This window comes from Argiope bruennichi, chromosome 8 (assembly GCF_947563725.1).
Source record: "Argiope bruennichi chromosome 8, qqArgBrue1.1, whole genome shotgun sequence".
Lineage (NCBI taxonomy): Eukaryota > Metazoa > Arthropoda > Arachnida > Araneae > Araneidae > Argiope > Argiope bruennichi.
The window spans coordinates 22,023,697-22,036,502 of NC_079158.1; the positions used below are offsets into that span (position 1 = coordinate 22,023,697).

Sequence of the window (12,806 nt, forward strand, 5' to 3'; positions counted from 1 at the left end):
ATTATAGAATTTAAAAAAATGAAAAACAAAATGTTTACTACTGAAATTTCATTAAAAGTCTTTTTACTAAATATAATAGTTGCCACTTATTTCGAGATTTTGATAATACTGGCCGATAAAAGATCGAATAGGGTAAAATTAATTATATTATTATCATCTCAAGGGAAAATTAAAAAAAAAAACATATCAGAACTATGTATGATTTATTTCGAAAATGAATATTAAAAAGCTTATTGTTTGTTGCTTATTGTCCATTATTTCTTAACGGTTCACTTATGTATTGTTCGTACTTGCATTGCTTTTTAAAATTTGTTGAGAGATGACACTGAGTTTCAAAATATCAAGCGCTGGACGCATTTCGGTGTTCATTAGAAGGATTTTACAACACATTCGTTTTTCAGAACTACAATTAACTCATTATTGCTTACTTTCGCTCACAAGAAGCTCAAGGTTTTTCAAAATTTCATAAAGAGACTTTGTAACTATCAACTGCGCTACAACGTTGAATTGACTCATTTTAGGTAAACTTTCATACTTGTCAAGATTTCTAATTTTGTCTACAATGCATTTCCATTTTGCTTTCGTAATTCAGACACAGGCAGCGAAGATTTATGGCTATTCAATAGATTTCAAGAAAGATCTGGAAATGTAGCTTAAATCCTCGGCTTTAAATCAATCCAGATCACTCAAGTCTAGATAAAAGAATGCTAAACTAATCCCATTGGAAAAATGACTTCCAGATGTTTCCTTACAAGCGGAGCGAAAAATTCCACAAATATAAACCATTTACACTGATTGAAAATGAATGTTGGTCATTAAAAATTAAATGATTGGTACTTTAAAACTAATAGAACTTTCTTCATTTTCGATTTTATTTAATTATTAAACTAGGTCATAAATCCTATTTACGACATTTATTGCTATTCCATTCCGTATAATAATATAAATGGCACTTGAGATATTGAGGCTTTACCAAGTAACTTTTGCGATTAAAATGACGTAATACTTCCAATTAATTCAAATACTAAAAATTCATTGATTTGATGCACGAGTCAGAGAAGACATTATAGCACAAGAGGTTAAATGCTGTCATTGTCACACTAAATGAATATTTTTGTATATATTTAAAAATGTAGGTTCAGGACCGAAGGTTTTTGTTAATATAAAGTGAATAGCATTAACGGTGATCACATGTAACGGTATTAGCTAGTGTAAACGTTAGGAAATGTATCTCTGAAGACATTGAAACCAGTAGCCGTCTCAATTTTGTTTAAAGAATCGGGAAAGTGAAATAATTTGACAGAACAATTCTTCTTCTATTTTTTTTTTTTTTGTCAGTTATTTTTCTGAAAAATCTCATAAATTTTATATTAATTGAATTGAAAAATATACTATTCGTATATATATATATATATATATATTAATATTTCAGACGGCAATAAATAAAATATATACACACATATCACTAAAGAAAATAATTTTTATTTTATTTTAGTATTAAAATAAATCAATATTTTTAAAGTTTTAAAAACAAATATTGCACTGAATCTTTAATTCAATACAATAATTGCTGCATTTTTTCAGAAAGAATAATAATGAATATACTATTTCCTAGTTAACATTTTTAATTTACTTTTCAACTAATATATCCCCTGTTCGAAATGTTGATTGCGAGGCATAAAATTTTCTCTAATATTTTGTATTGCAGGTAGAGAGTACGACAAATTCGGGAACCTTCATCAGTGGTGGAAAAATTCGACGATCGAGAGCTTCCGAGAGCGAGCTCAATGCTTTGTCGATCAGTACTCTTCTTACGAAGCATATGGCGAAAATGTGAGCATTTTTAGAAATTCTCATACCTAGCAATATTTCTTGGGGCCATTCGTATCGTTTCTTGTTATTTGGAGTCCTCAAATTACTTATGAATTGTTCCTCCAAAACTATCAAGTACAGTTTTCCTTGTTGCTATTTTGACTTAGCATTCATTATAATAAATAATATTAATGACCCATTTTTTTTCACCCTATTTTAATGTGCGTTTATTGAAAATAATTGACGTTTCATAAAGTTAATTTGGATAAAATCGAATATTATCAAGTCTTTGGATATTTCTAAGTTTTTTCAATTAAGGATTTAACATTTCTTTAAATGAAAAATGAAGAAAAACGACTGTTATCTATAACAATTAAAAATCAGTATGATTTATGAATAAAAAACTATCAATAAGTCAATACAGCCTTTAGAAACTATTATTCTAGCACAGATTAACTTGGTAGTATGTACATCGGACACAGTTCATGTTTGCAGACTTTTTAACCCGTAACTGGAGACGAGAGTCAAAATGACTCCACTTTGATCACTAGCTCTGATTATCACGTGGTATTTTGCCCTTGAGTACAATCATCTCATGAGTACCTTCAAGTTATTCGTTTAGCAGTATGTTGGTAAAAGTCTAAGTGTAAACACGTGACTATAACCGAGTTATTCTTTATCAAAGTTTTTTTATTATTTTGTATGGAGTCATTGACTCTGTGGTGATAGCTTATAAGCCAGTTAACAGCTACGCTGCACGAACAATTGCTTTTATATCGTGGTAATGTTACTGGACTGCGAACCACAAGGTCCCAGGTTCTATCCTCGCTCATCACAATTCGCTACATTGGTGACCTCGGGCGATGAACCTTCAAACTTCGTACAGCTGTTGTGGCGCCATCTACCCGCAAAAAAGTCGTCAGACTCACTTGACGCAACAACAGCATCAGCAACCACACACGCTCGCCATAACGCTTGGCGCTTCTCAAACGGGTACAGGCGCATTAGAATCAACAGCTAATACATCGCCACTCAACAGGCATATTGTTCGTCTCACTGAAGGGAGAGTCTGTGGTTATAGCTTATAAGCCAGTTAACAGCTGCGCTGCACGAGCAATTGCTTTTGTATCGTGGTCATGTTACTGGACAGCGGACCACAGGTTCTATCTCGCGCATCTCAATAACCGCTAAAATTCCATGCCTTTGAAATTGCGTTTAAGTTGAATGATACAAAAAGAATAAACAAATATTCTTAAAATAACATTTTTAAATATTGTATTCTTCATTTTTATTTGTTAAATTCTAACAATTATTAACATGAGTGTCATTCCGTAATATCTAAACGAAGTAAATGCTCATTAAAAGATTGTTAAGTTTTTTCCGTTTAATATTATAACATTTAGCGATTTTAATATTAATATTTTTGGTAACTGCATGATTTCCAGAATGTATTGTGTTCCCAAAATAAATTCTAGTGTTGTTTACAAAAGACAAAAAAGAAAAATAACAATGAAGTCATTTTGACTCCCTGTTTCAGACCATGTGAGGAAATTCATGTATCCAGTTACAAATTAAGATTGCTGTCCCATAGATTTTTTGGCAACAACAAGAGTCAGGATGAGTTGTTTTTTTTAAACTACGAGTATGCCAAAGATATTGAATTACCTTTATTCCCAAAATAAGAAGGAAACGTTGTCAGGAAGATTGATTCCCTCACTCTTTTATGCTACATTGGAGTATATAATTTAAGCATTATTTAATATAAACAATGAAAGCAATAAAAAAAAAGTTCCAGAAATCACACATGCCATTTTAGGGAAGAATTAGAAAGGGTGCACACGGGTAATGGAATCTTGACGTCGATGAATGAAATATTATTTTCCATTACATACTTATGACATTCAATAGTGTACGTGCACTTTTTTATCATTCGAGCTTTAATAAAAATTTTCATAATCTATTTTTCTTATGTTCATTATAATTTTTGGCTCATTTTCGTCCGATTAGCGCCAAAATCTCTATTATCAATCATTTTTGTCACTCAATTTTTTTGCGCAGTTTATCACTCTATTTTTTTCTAATTTGTATACGAATAGGAGAAAATGCCTCCAAATTGTAAAAGTTATTTTTATGCCATCCTGTATTTTTAAAAATTATAGCAGAAAAACTGTAAAATGTCATTTCATTTGTAACTAATTAGTAAAACATGTCTAAGATATATGTCCCCACACTCCAAAGTATGTCTATGCCAAATAGGATAGCCCGAGTCCGTCGAAAGTCTCCTTTGAAGAACATCAATAGACACATAAATATATGAAGTTTTTAAGTTAGTACAGAGGTTCACATTTTCTGCGTTTAATATTAGATTTGCAAAACCCGAAATCTGCGCTAGAGAGTCCATTTCCTTTTTCTTCTTTATTTATATTTGAATATTCTAAAATGATAGCATTTCATTTTTCAGCTGAATGGAAAACAGACTCTCGGAGAAAACATAGCTGATAACGGAGGTTTAAAAGCAGCGTTTCATGTAAGTAAAGACCCAAAATGTATCATTCTTCGTTAAGTCAAAAAATATTCTCTGCTGTACCTCAAACCATTCCCTTCCCAGGCCTATCAAGACTGGGTGAAGCAACACCCAAAAGAACTTCCATTACCCGCAGTTCCTCTGTCGAATAATCAGCTGTTCTTCATAGGATTTGCCCAAGTGTGGTGCTCCACCAGCACACCAGAAGCAATGCATTTACAAGTGTTGAATGATCCTCACAGTCCGGCTAAATATAGGTAAACACTGCGTTTGTTAACATCCTGATTAAAAACAATCCTAACAGTTTTATCCTTTTTCAACGTAAACAAACGACATAAATACACTAAAGATGATATCGTTTGTATATTATCAAATGAAGGGCCACTCACGAGTTTTCTCGTGTTATCGCGCCCCATCTGTTACGGACGGATCACGAGTTTCTCGTGTTGCGAGTCCCCTTTGTTATTGCTTCAGAAATAACAAAATTATAATGACTTTAGAACGTACAAATTTACCCAAAAACGTATGACTTACAGATTTCTTTGCGGTCCTTAATGTGTTATTTTATTATATTCGTTTCGATTTCGATCTACAGGGTGTTCATTAATTATTGTCGCGGTTTCCGTACCTCATAACTTTCGAATAAAAAATATTACGCAAAAATCGATTACGTATTCGTAAATTACAACTCAAAGAATTTTATTAATGATATTAAAGTGTAAAGCTTGCACAGTTTGCACTTTGTAGGCATTCAGCTGAAGGCGATTATGTATTCGTAAATTCGCTGAACAAATTTTGACTCGAATTGAGGATGATGAAAATTTCCTTCGGAAATGGTTCTTCAATGACGAATCCACTTTTCACGTATCAGAAAAAGTGAATAAACATAAATGTAGAATATGGGGCTCGGAGAACCCGCACGATTATCAAAAGTCAAAATTTGTTCAGCGAATTTACGAATACATAATCGCCTTCAGCTGAATGCCTACAAAGTGCAAACTGTGCAAGCTTTACACTTTAATATCATTAATAAAATTCTTTGAGTTGTAATTTACGAATACGTAATCGATTTTTGCGTAATATTTTTTATTCGAAAGTTATGAGGTATGGAAACCCCGACAATAATTAATGAACACCCTATATTTGCTTTTTTGATTTTAGTAAACCTATTTATCATCATGAGCATTTGTATTTTAAACTCTGTTTTTATATTTTAATATTTGCTTGGCACAGCATGGCCAAATATGGCCCATGCGCCTATAATCGCAAACCAACCGCTAAAGATGAATTACAGTACAAGATCAATTCTCCCAAATTGTAAAATAGAAATGTTCTGTAAATCACCGCTAGAATCTGAATCATTGGCTTCCACTGAATCTGATTTCGATACTGCAGAAATTTAACTAGAAAAGTCAAACACAATAATTTATTTATGAAAAAGACAAGCTTAGTTTCAGAGATTTTTACGATGATTTCACGAATGCTAATGCAATAAACATTAAATAAATCATTACATTCTTAAAAAAAGAAAAATGTGCGCATACTTACATATTCCCACATCATTAGCTAAATATAAAAATATTGATATAAAAATGCATCATTTCTTTAAATTAATTAAACATTTTAATTTGCACAAATAGAAAATATTTCAGTAATATTCATTAAATGGCATTTTAAGCATCAGTCATTCGTTAATCTAATAATAAATCATTGTTAAAGTTTATTGTTTAATTACACATTGCAATCCAATATTTATTATGAGAGGTAGAAGTTCCAAGACAGTTTCATTCAGCTTCCGTACTATCGGGTCTAGTTTTCTTTTGTCTTCTTAAATGAGGAAATGGCAAGGCACCGGAAGCGGGAATCTGCTACGATCCTCCTATGTGTCGTGTGCAAAATATACAAGTTGTGACAAGAAATGGGCAGCGTTCTGCTCGGTGTTCATTGTTTCGTCAGTCAATTGTTGCCGCTGTTCTTGAATATAACTGCACAGTACATACAGTATTCGTAAATTATACTTGGGGTGTGCTTAATGATTTTTTAATTGTACCACAGTGAAGATTTCAAAATGGGTGATAACCAAAAAAAAGTTGTGGTGACTATGGAGGAGAAATGACGTATTGTACAGAGACTAGACTGTGGTGTAACAGCAAAAACCGGCAACTGCTTCTATGATTCACCGGACCCAGTTCACATTCTACTGGGCTTGATATAAATGGAGGACTTAATACTCAATAGAAAGTGAGAAAATACGTATTATCACAGTGGTAAAAAATAAAAACCTTCGTTTTCTGATATTGGTGGGCGTTCATAGAACTGTAGTTTATCCAGTTTTCTTGTTATCCGGCCAGCCTTTCCATCACATTAGGTCGGGTACTCGAGAGTGTACTGTATTTGATAGTCATTTTTGGACGAGCATTATCGAGAAGATTTGGTGAAGATCGAAATGTTGTGAGGAGAGATATTTTTCTCTGTTGAATTATACTTCGCCATTAACATTTTTTCCGTCGATAAAATTACCAGGAATTTATATCATATGAGTCGCTTTTGGGCACCAGATTGTTTAGTTTTTAGGCAATAATCGATTAATAGGGAATGCATTTTTTGTGACTGCACCTTGTCAGAGGGTACAGTTGGAAAACATGAATTGAATTGAATCAAACTGCTAAAAAGTATTGTGGCTGCAAATAAAAAAAAAAATGTATATATTGCGAAATAAAAAGACAATCGTTTCGGAATGAATGTCCTAAAAAAGCAATTTTTACATCTTAATTTAAACATTGGCAGAAGCACGTGATTGAATGTTTTGATGGGAGAATGAAAGTAGCTTGAATTTTATTTTAACAGTAAAAACATTTTAGAGATTGAATATCAAATTAAATTTTTTAAAAATTGTTAAAAATAATTTTTTAAACGCATGGAAATAAAATACCTTTTATTAAAAATATAACCATTTTTCTATTTTAAGATAGTACGTAAGCCATTTTTGCGAGATAGAGTTATGGAAGATTTAATCATTCGTTTCCATAATTAAGTCGCAGGAATTACCGTTTTGGCGACGGTTAAGCCTATTTTTCCCGTTTTATTAAACTTTCTATTTGGCATCTATTTCTTAATTTTTGTTTTATTTCATTTATCCCAGAAAACTAGCTGGTCGTCAAAGGTGGCTAATATTATAATATTAATAAACTGTTAAATGGTATTATTATAATTGTTAAAAGGAGAAAAATTCTATAGAATAAATTCCATCAAACATATTTAATCTGTTTATTTAAGGAATCTGTGTAATTTGTTGAGAAATATACGCAATCAGATATCTTTTAAAGCTAAAATTATAATAAATACTTTCTATTCATATCTGCTTCCTTTGTACCATTTGGCAGGGTTATAGGTACATTATCCAATTCTGTGGATTTCGCTAGAGAATTTAAGTGTCCAGCCAAAAGTGCCATGAATCCTGCTACTAAGTGCGAAGTGTGGTGAGATGGACATCACAAATTAATATAGGAAAAGAGTATTTCCAGAGGGTAAGAAAGTTGCTGATATTCATTTTGTAAAAACATTAAATACTAGCCATATACAAATAACGTGACTTCGCCTGCGCTTATTTGTTTGTAAGAAAAAGCAAAACTCTTTTATTTCTAACAGTTTTCGAATTCTTATATTCCATTCCTAAAGAGTTTTTAGATAATAATTGTTACTTAATAACTACCTTAAAGCTTTCGGATAAACAACAATTTTAATTTCGTTATATGGCACATAATAATCCAATAAAAATTAACAAACTTATAAACTAAAATAAAATTACGTTCAGTGAATTCAAGCAAAAAACAAGTATTTAAAAAAGCAATGATATATCAACTGCGTGCATTAAAAATTTTAAATGTGGTAAAATATGGGGCAAAATTAGATCAAGCAATTAAAGACATTGCAATAATATTAAAAGTGTTTAACTATTACAAGTGCATAATGAAATCCCCATTTAAAGAATCGTAGAGACTTTTTAATAGTGCAGTTAATCCTTCTAGACGCTATGTGTCAAATTTGTTTCCAATCCGTCCAGGGATGACGAACTCTATTAGGTTCAAATAAGCAAACGAATTTTCAATTTTATATAGATTTAACTTTAAATTCATTTTTTTTCCCTCAGAATTTTTCAATATCTCCATAAATAAATGTAAGGAATGGAGGAAAAGTAATTACAATTTTATTTCAATTACGCTTTTTATCAAAATTAATATATTGAAAAATTAATGGAATCAGTTTACATAACGCACATTAAAATAAATTAAATATATTTTATATTAATTTTTTAAAAACGAAGCCGATGCATGCCATTTATGATTCATAATTATTTTCTTTTTAAATTATAGCTCTATAGTTTAAAAATTGCAATTTCTTTTTTAATAGATCGGAAAAAAGAATGCCAATATCTTATCCAAGGAATTCGTGGCCTGTTATTCGGAAACTTTTTCCTTTCCTTGAATTGTAAATTCGCTGAAATGAAGCTCCTCGATCTCTCAAGTGAATTTAAAAAACATTGAAAACTGCCATTCTTATGAGAAGCACATTTCCTTGGATAAGTTACCTAATCTGTTGAAGAGTGATTTCAGTTCTGTCATCTGCAATTTCTTCAGTTTTTTGCAATTACCAAAGAAGACCCCGTAGCATAATGATTTCGTTATTATTTATTTTTATGGCTATATTTGTTGAATAATGTTTATGTTTTTGAGTATTTTATTGTAAGTATGCGATTACATCATAAGGGTCCATATTTAATCGTTCTGTGTAACTCATCTGTCACTATGGCTTTCAACATACATCCATTATTAAGTGTTTCTTCAGATGTTATCAATGTTGTTGTAATATAAGTGATGTTGTGTTATATTGTAATCTGCATATCCCATAGCAATGTGTTTTGTCATAGATGGCTCAAAGTAGAGTTTACTATATATATTGATATATTTATATTTTTGGCAATGGATTATATTAAACCACTTAAAAATGTATTTTATATACTTCATGTCAAGCCGAATAACACAGGTTTGCGAAATTTCACATTTTTTTTATCTGGGGTTTATTTAAATTCGTGAGATTTTAATGAAAAGAGATTTTTTTTTAAAAAAATACTTTGACCTTATTATGCAAGCCAATATTTCCAAAAATCTGCTTGAAATAAAGTTTCAACATAAATTGTTAACCAATTATTTGGAACAGAATATAAGATTTATTACCTGTAAAGTAGCTTCTTAATCATTTTTGTTGGGCAGCTAATTAAAATAAGCAAAATTTTCTTAACTCTTTTATTACCTTACTTTCATGCACAATTCTAATAATCTTTTAAAAGAAAAGCATTTTAAATCATTTATATATTCTAGTCTTGGATTTTAAGTTCCTTTACGAAAAATTTCTATTGTTTGAAAAAAGAAGGGAAAAAATGTTGCCATAAAATGTTTGCTTTGTTTAAAATCTCGAAATAGTTAAAAACGAAATAGATTTTCGAAATGATCACCGTATTAAACATATTCCATATTAATATGCATATTAAGTTGCTTTCTTTTCGGAGAAAAATTGATAGGGAATAAATTTAAATGTGAAAACTATCACAATCAAAATTAATGAATAATTAGAATTAATGAATAATTTAGAATTCGCAAGCTCTATTCTTAGAAACGTTATACCGAAGACGGAATTTTCGCAAATGTAATAGGGATTGAATAGCTTTACCTCAGACTTTGGCTGACCTGTGTAATTCTACCACACTGCTTTTCACTATTTAAATATTAAATTTAACATGCGAAGTATCAAGCTTCATAAGCTTGATTATAAGAAAAGAAGTGCTTATATTGAATGAAATGGTGTTAGTTTTGGATGTTACCAAAGATTTTACAAAAATAGTAATTTTTTGGGCAAATGAATGTATATACTTATATCAGTATTTTACTCGTTAGGTGAATTTTTTTTTCATAACCTAATAGATACCCTACTTAGAAAAGGATTTCATAAACTATGGCTCGCAACTTCAAGTAGAAACATTGAATCTAAAATAACTTTTTTCAGACTTTTACAATAGCTATTTCAGTCGTAATTATCACCATAAATTAAAAATCGAAAATAAATGAATTTTTTTAATTAAAAATTGTTACTTTTCAAAACATTTTCAAAGTGATGTATATTACAAAATTCTATCTGACATTACTTACATAATACATGGAATATCATAACATATCTTGCGTTAAAAACTATTCCATCATTTGTTCCTCCAAAATTCAGAAATAACATCATGCGTGTAATTTCACTTCAATAAATTGGTTACAAATATATACCGAATCGAAATTTCAAGACATTTTTATCTTCCTTTTAAAAAAATTATAAGTCATAAATATTTATTTCATATGTATATGAGCTAACATTGGAACAAATTTATTTTTCTAAGAGGGGAATTGGCAAAAATAAATAAATAAATATTTTTAATAATGGTAAAAGGGTCCTGAGCTTGGAAAAGTAAAACAAGCCCCTATTTAGACCTTTAAAAATGTCTCTCCTCTCGAAAAATGAGATTTAACATAAAAAAGATAATTTATGCCTTTAAGAATATTCTAGTTAAGTTTTTTTTTAAATTAATCAGATTTTATCTGCCCTTCGAAGCTATGAACTTCGAATGATTGTTATAGATAATAATATCTACATAGCAAAGAATATTATTGCATTTTCATTAAAGGATGAAACATTAAAACAGCATTTATAATGTATATATATCAAAAATATTGTCTATTACGAAAGAAATGGGAAGAAACAATAAATTAATGATCGACAATAAATTAACATTTTATAATATTAATGATAACTTTAACATATCACTTAATAATTGAAAATTGAAATATATTTCATAATTATCTACCAAAATTTTTTTAAGAAAACCATTTTCTTCGTTTTTTATTAATTTCTTATTGATATGAATAGAACTAATGATAAATATATGTTTAATAAATACACTTTTGCCAAAAAAAAAAAAAAAAGGCACAGTTGAAATCAGGAATCTTAAATTGCGTTATGCAAATGGGTCGACTTATTGTTTTACTAGATATCTTAGTTGCACAGACGGTCTATACGGACATTCCAATATGAAGTTTATCAAGTGTAAATAAATGCTCTTGGATAAATTCTAAAATATACAATTTTGTTTGTGATATTTATGCATTATATTATGCTAAAAATATCCAACAATTTAATTTCCATATGAGAAATGAAGCAATACTAAGGAAAGAAAAAGATTCACTAAAGAAAAAATGATATTCATCAGTCTTAAAACTATTCTATCTCAAATTACTAATACCCAATTCATTTAACAATTCATGCAAAAAAAAATAAGAGAAACAATACAAATAATTTCATATGCAAATTACAAAATACCTTAATATAAAATTTAGAACAAATGTATAAAAAAATCAGCTTTATAATGGAGTTCAATAATATGTTTATTTTATATCATTGATAAATGTGGACCAAGTATCTATACATAATTTTAAAAGAACTTTTATAATATTTTGAAGAATTGAACAGAAGGGAATGGAAGTGCTGCACTTTTATTTCAAAGACAAGGTACTATGCATCAGTCTTAAAAGTAAATATTTAGTCGATTGATTTTCAGATAGCTCCTTGTGCTTGTGTTAAAGTAATATAGACTTTTGTCCCGTCTTAAATATTGCATTACAATTTTTTTTTAATTCATTTCATTTCTGGTTATTTTCATTTGATTCATGTAATTTAGATATTTGTGACAAGTAGCCAGTAATTTAAATGTTTGTTATTCTACTGAAGGTTATCAGTCCTCTGGTAATATTGACTCATATTGTTAAATTGAAATTTGTCAATTTGTTTTCATTATATTGATTCTGTCCATGTATATATGTGTTGCTGAAATTAATGACATCAATATATCGTTTTTTAATAAAAAATATTGTGCTTTGAATGATATTATAACTTATATTGTTTTATAGTACATCTATATCTAGTCTCTAATATCTCTATTTAAACATTTTGAAATATATTTATTATATCTACAATGTGCACATGGCTGTTGTGATGCACATAATATTTATGTTCTTAATTCTTTTTATTATTCTAACGAAGAATACCCAATTTGAAATTTATAATTTAGTCCTTACGATATACATTTAGAATTCTCTTTGATTTTGTTTTGTAACTTTTAGTGAAGGAAATAAAATCAATAGATAACTATGCTATACGAGCTTAAAGAAACTGAATTTTAAATTATAGTTTATTCGATGCTTTTACAACCAAACATGATTGTAAAGTATCAAGCGTCGTTATATGTAATTTTATGCAAAAAATTATACGGAATTTTATGAAAAATCATTCACAAAAATACATACTGTATGATCTCCCGTTCAAGGAAAAAAGGCTTTATATTGTATATATGTCAATGTAATAAAGTGTTGTTTGTGAA

General features: G+C 29.5%; 1 protein-coding gene across 4 annotated transcripts in view; it reads left to right on the forward strand.

Annotated features, from left to right (window-relative positions):
* Window positions 1-12,806, forward strand: part of LOC129980857 (endothelin-converting enzyme homolog) — a 145,352-nt gene extending 132,546 nt beyond the window's left edge. For all 4 annotated transcript variants that reach the window (XM_056091286.1, XM_056091285.1, XM_056091287.1 and 1 more), the window contains 5 exons: window positions 1,709-1,833; window positions 4,274-4,339; window positions 4,421-4,593; window positions 7,720-7,863; window positions 8,747-12,806. In XM_056091286.1, the coding sequence (XP_055947261.1) occupies window positions 1,709-1,833; window positions 4,274-4,339; window positions 4,421-4,593; window positions 7,720-7,819 (464 nt within the window). In that variant the 3' untranslated portion in view covers window positions 7,820-7,863; window positions 8,747-12,806. The remainder of the gene's footprint in view (window positions 1-1,708; window positions 1,834-4,273; window positions 4,340-4,420; window positions 4,594-7,719; window positions 7,864-8,746) is intronic.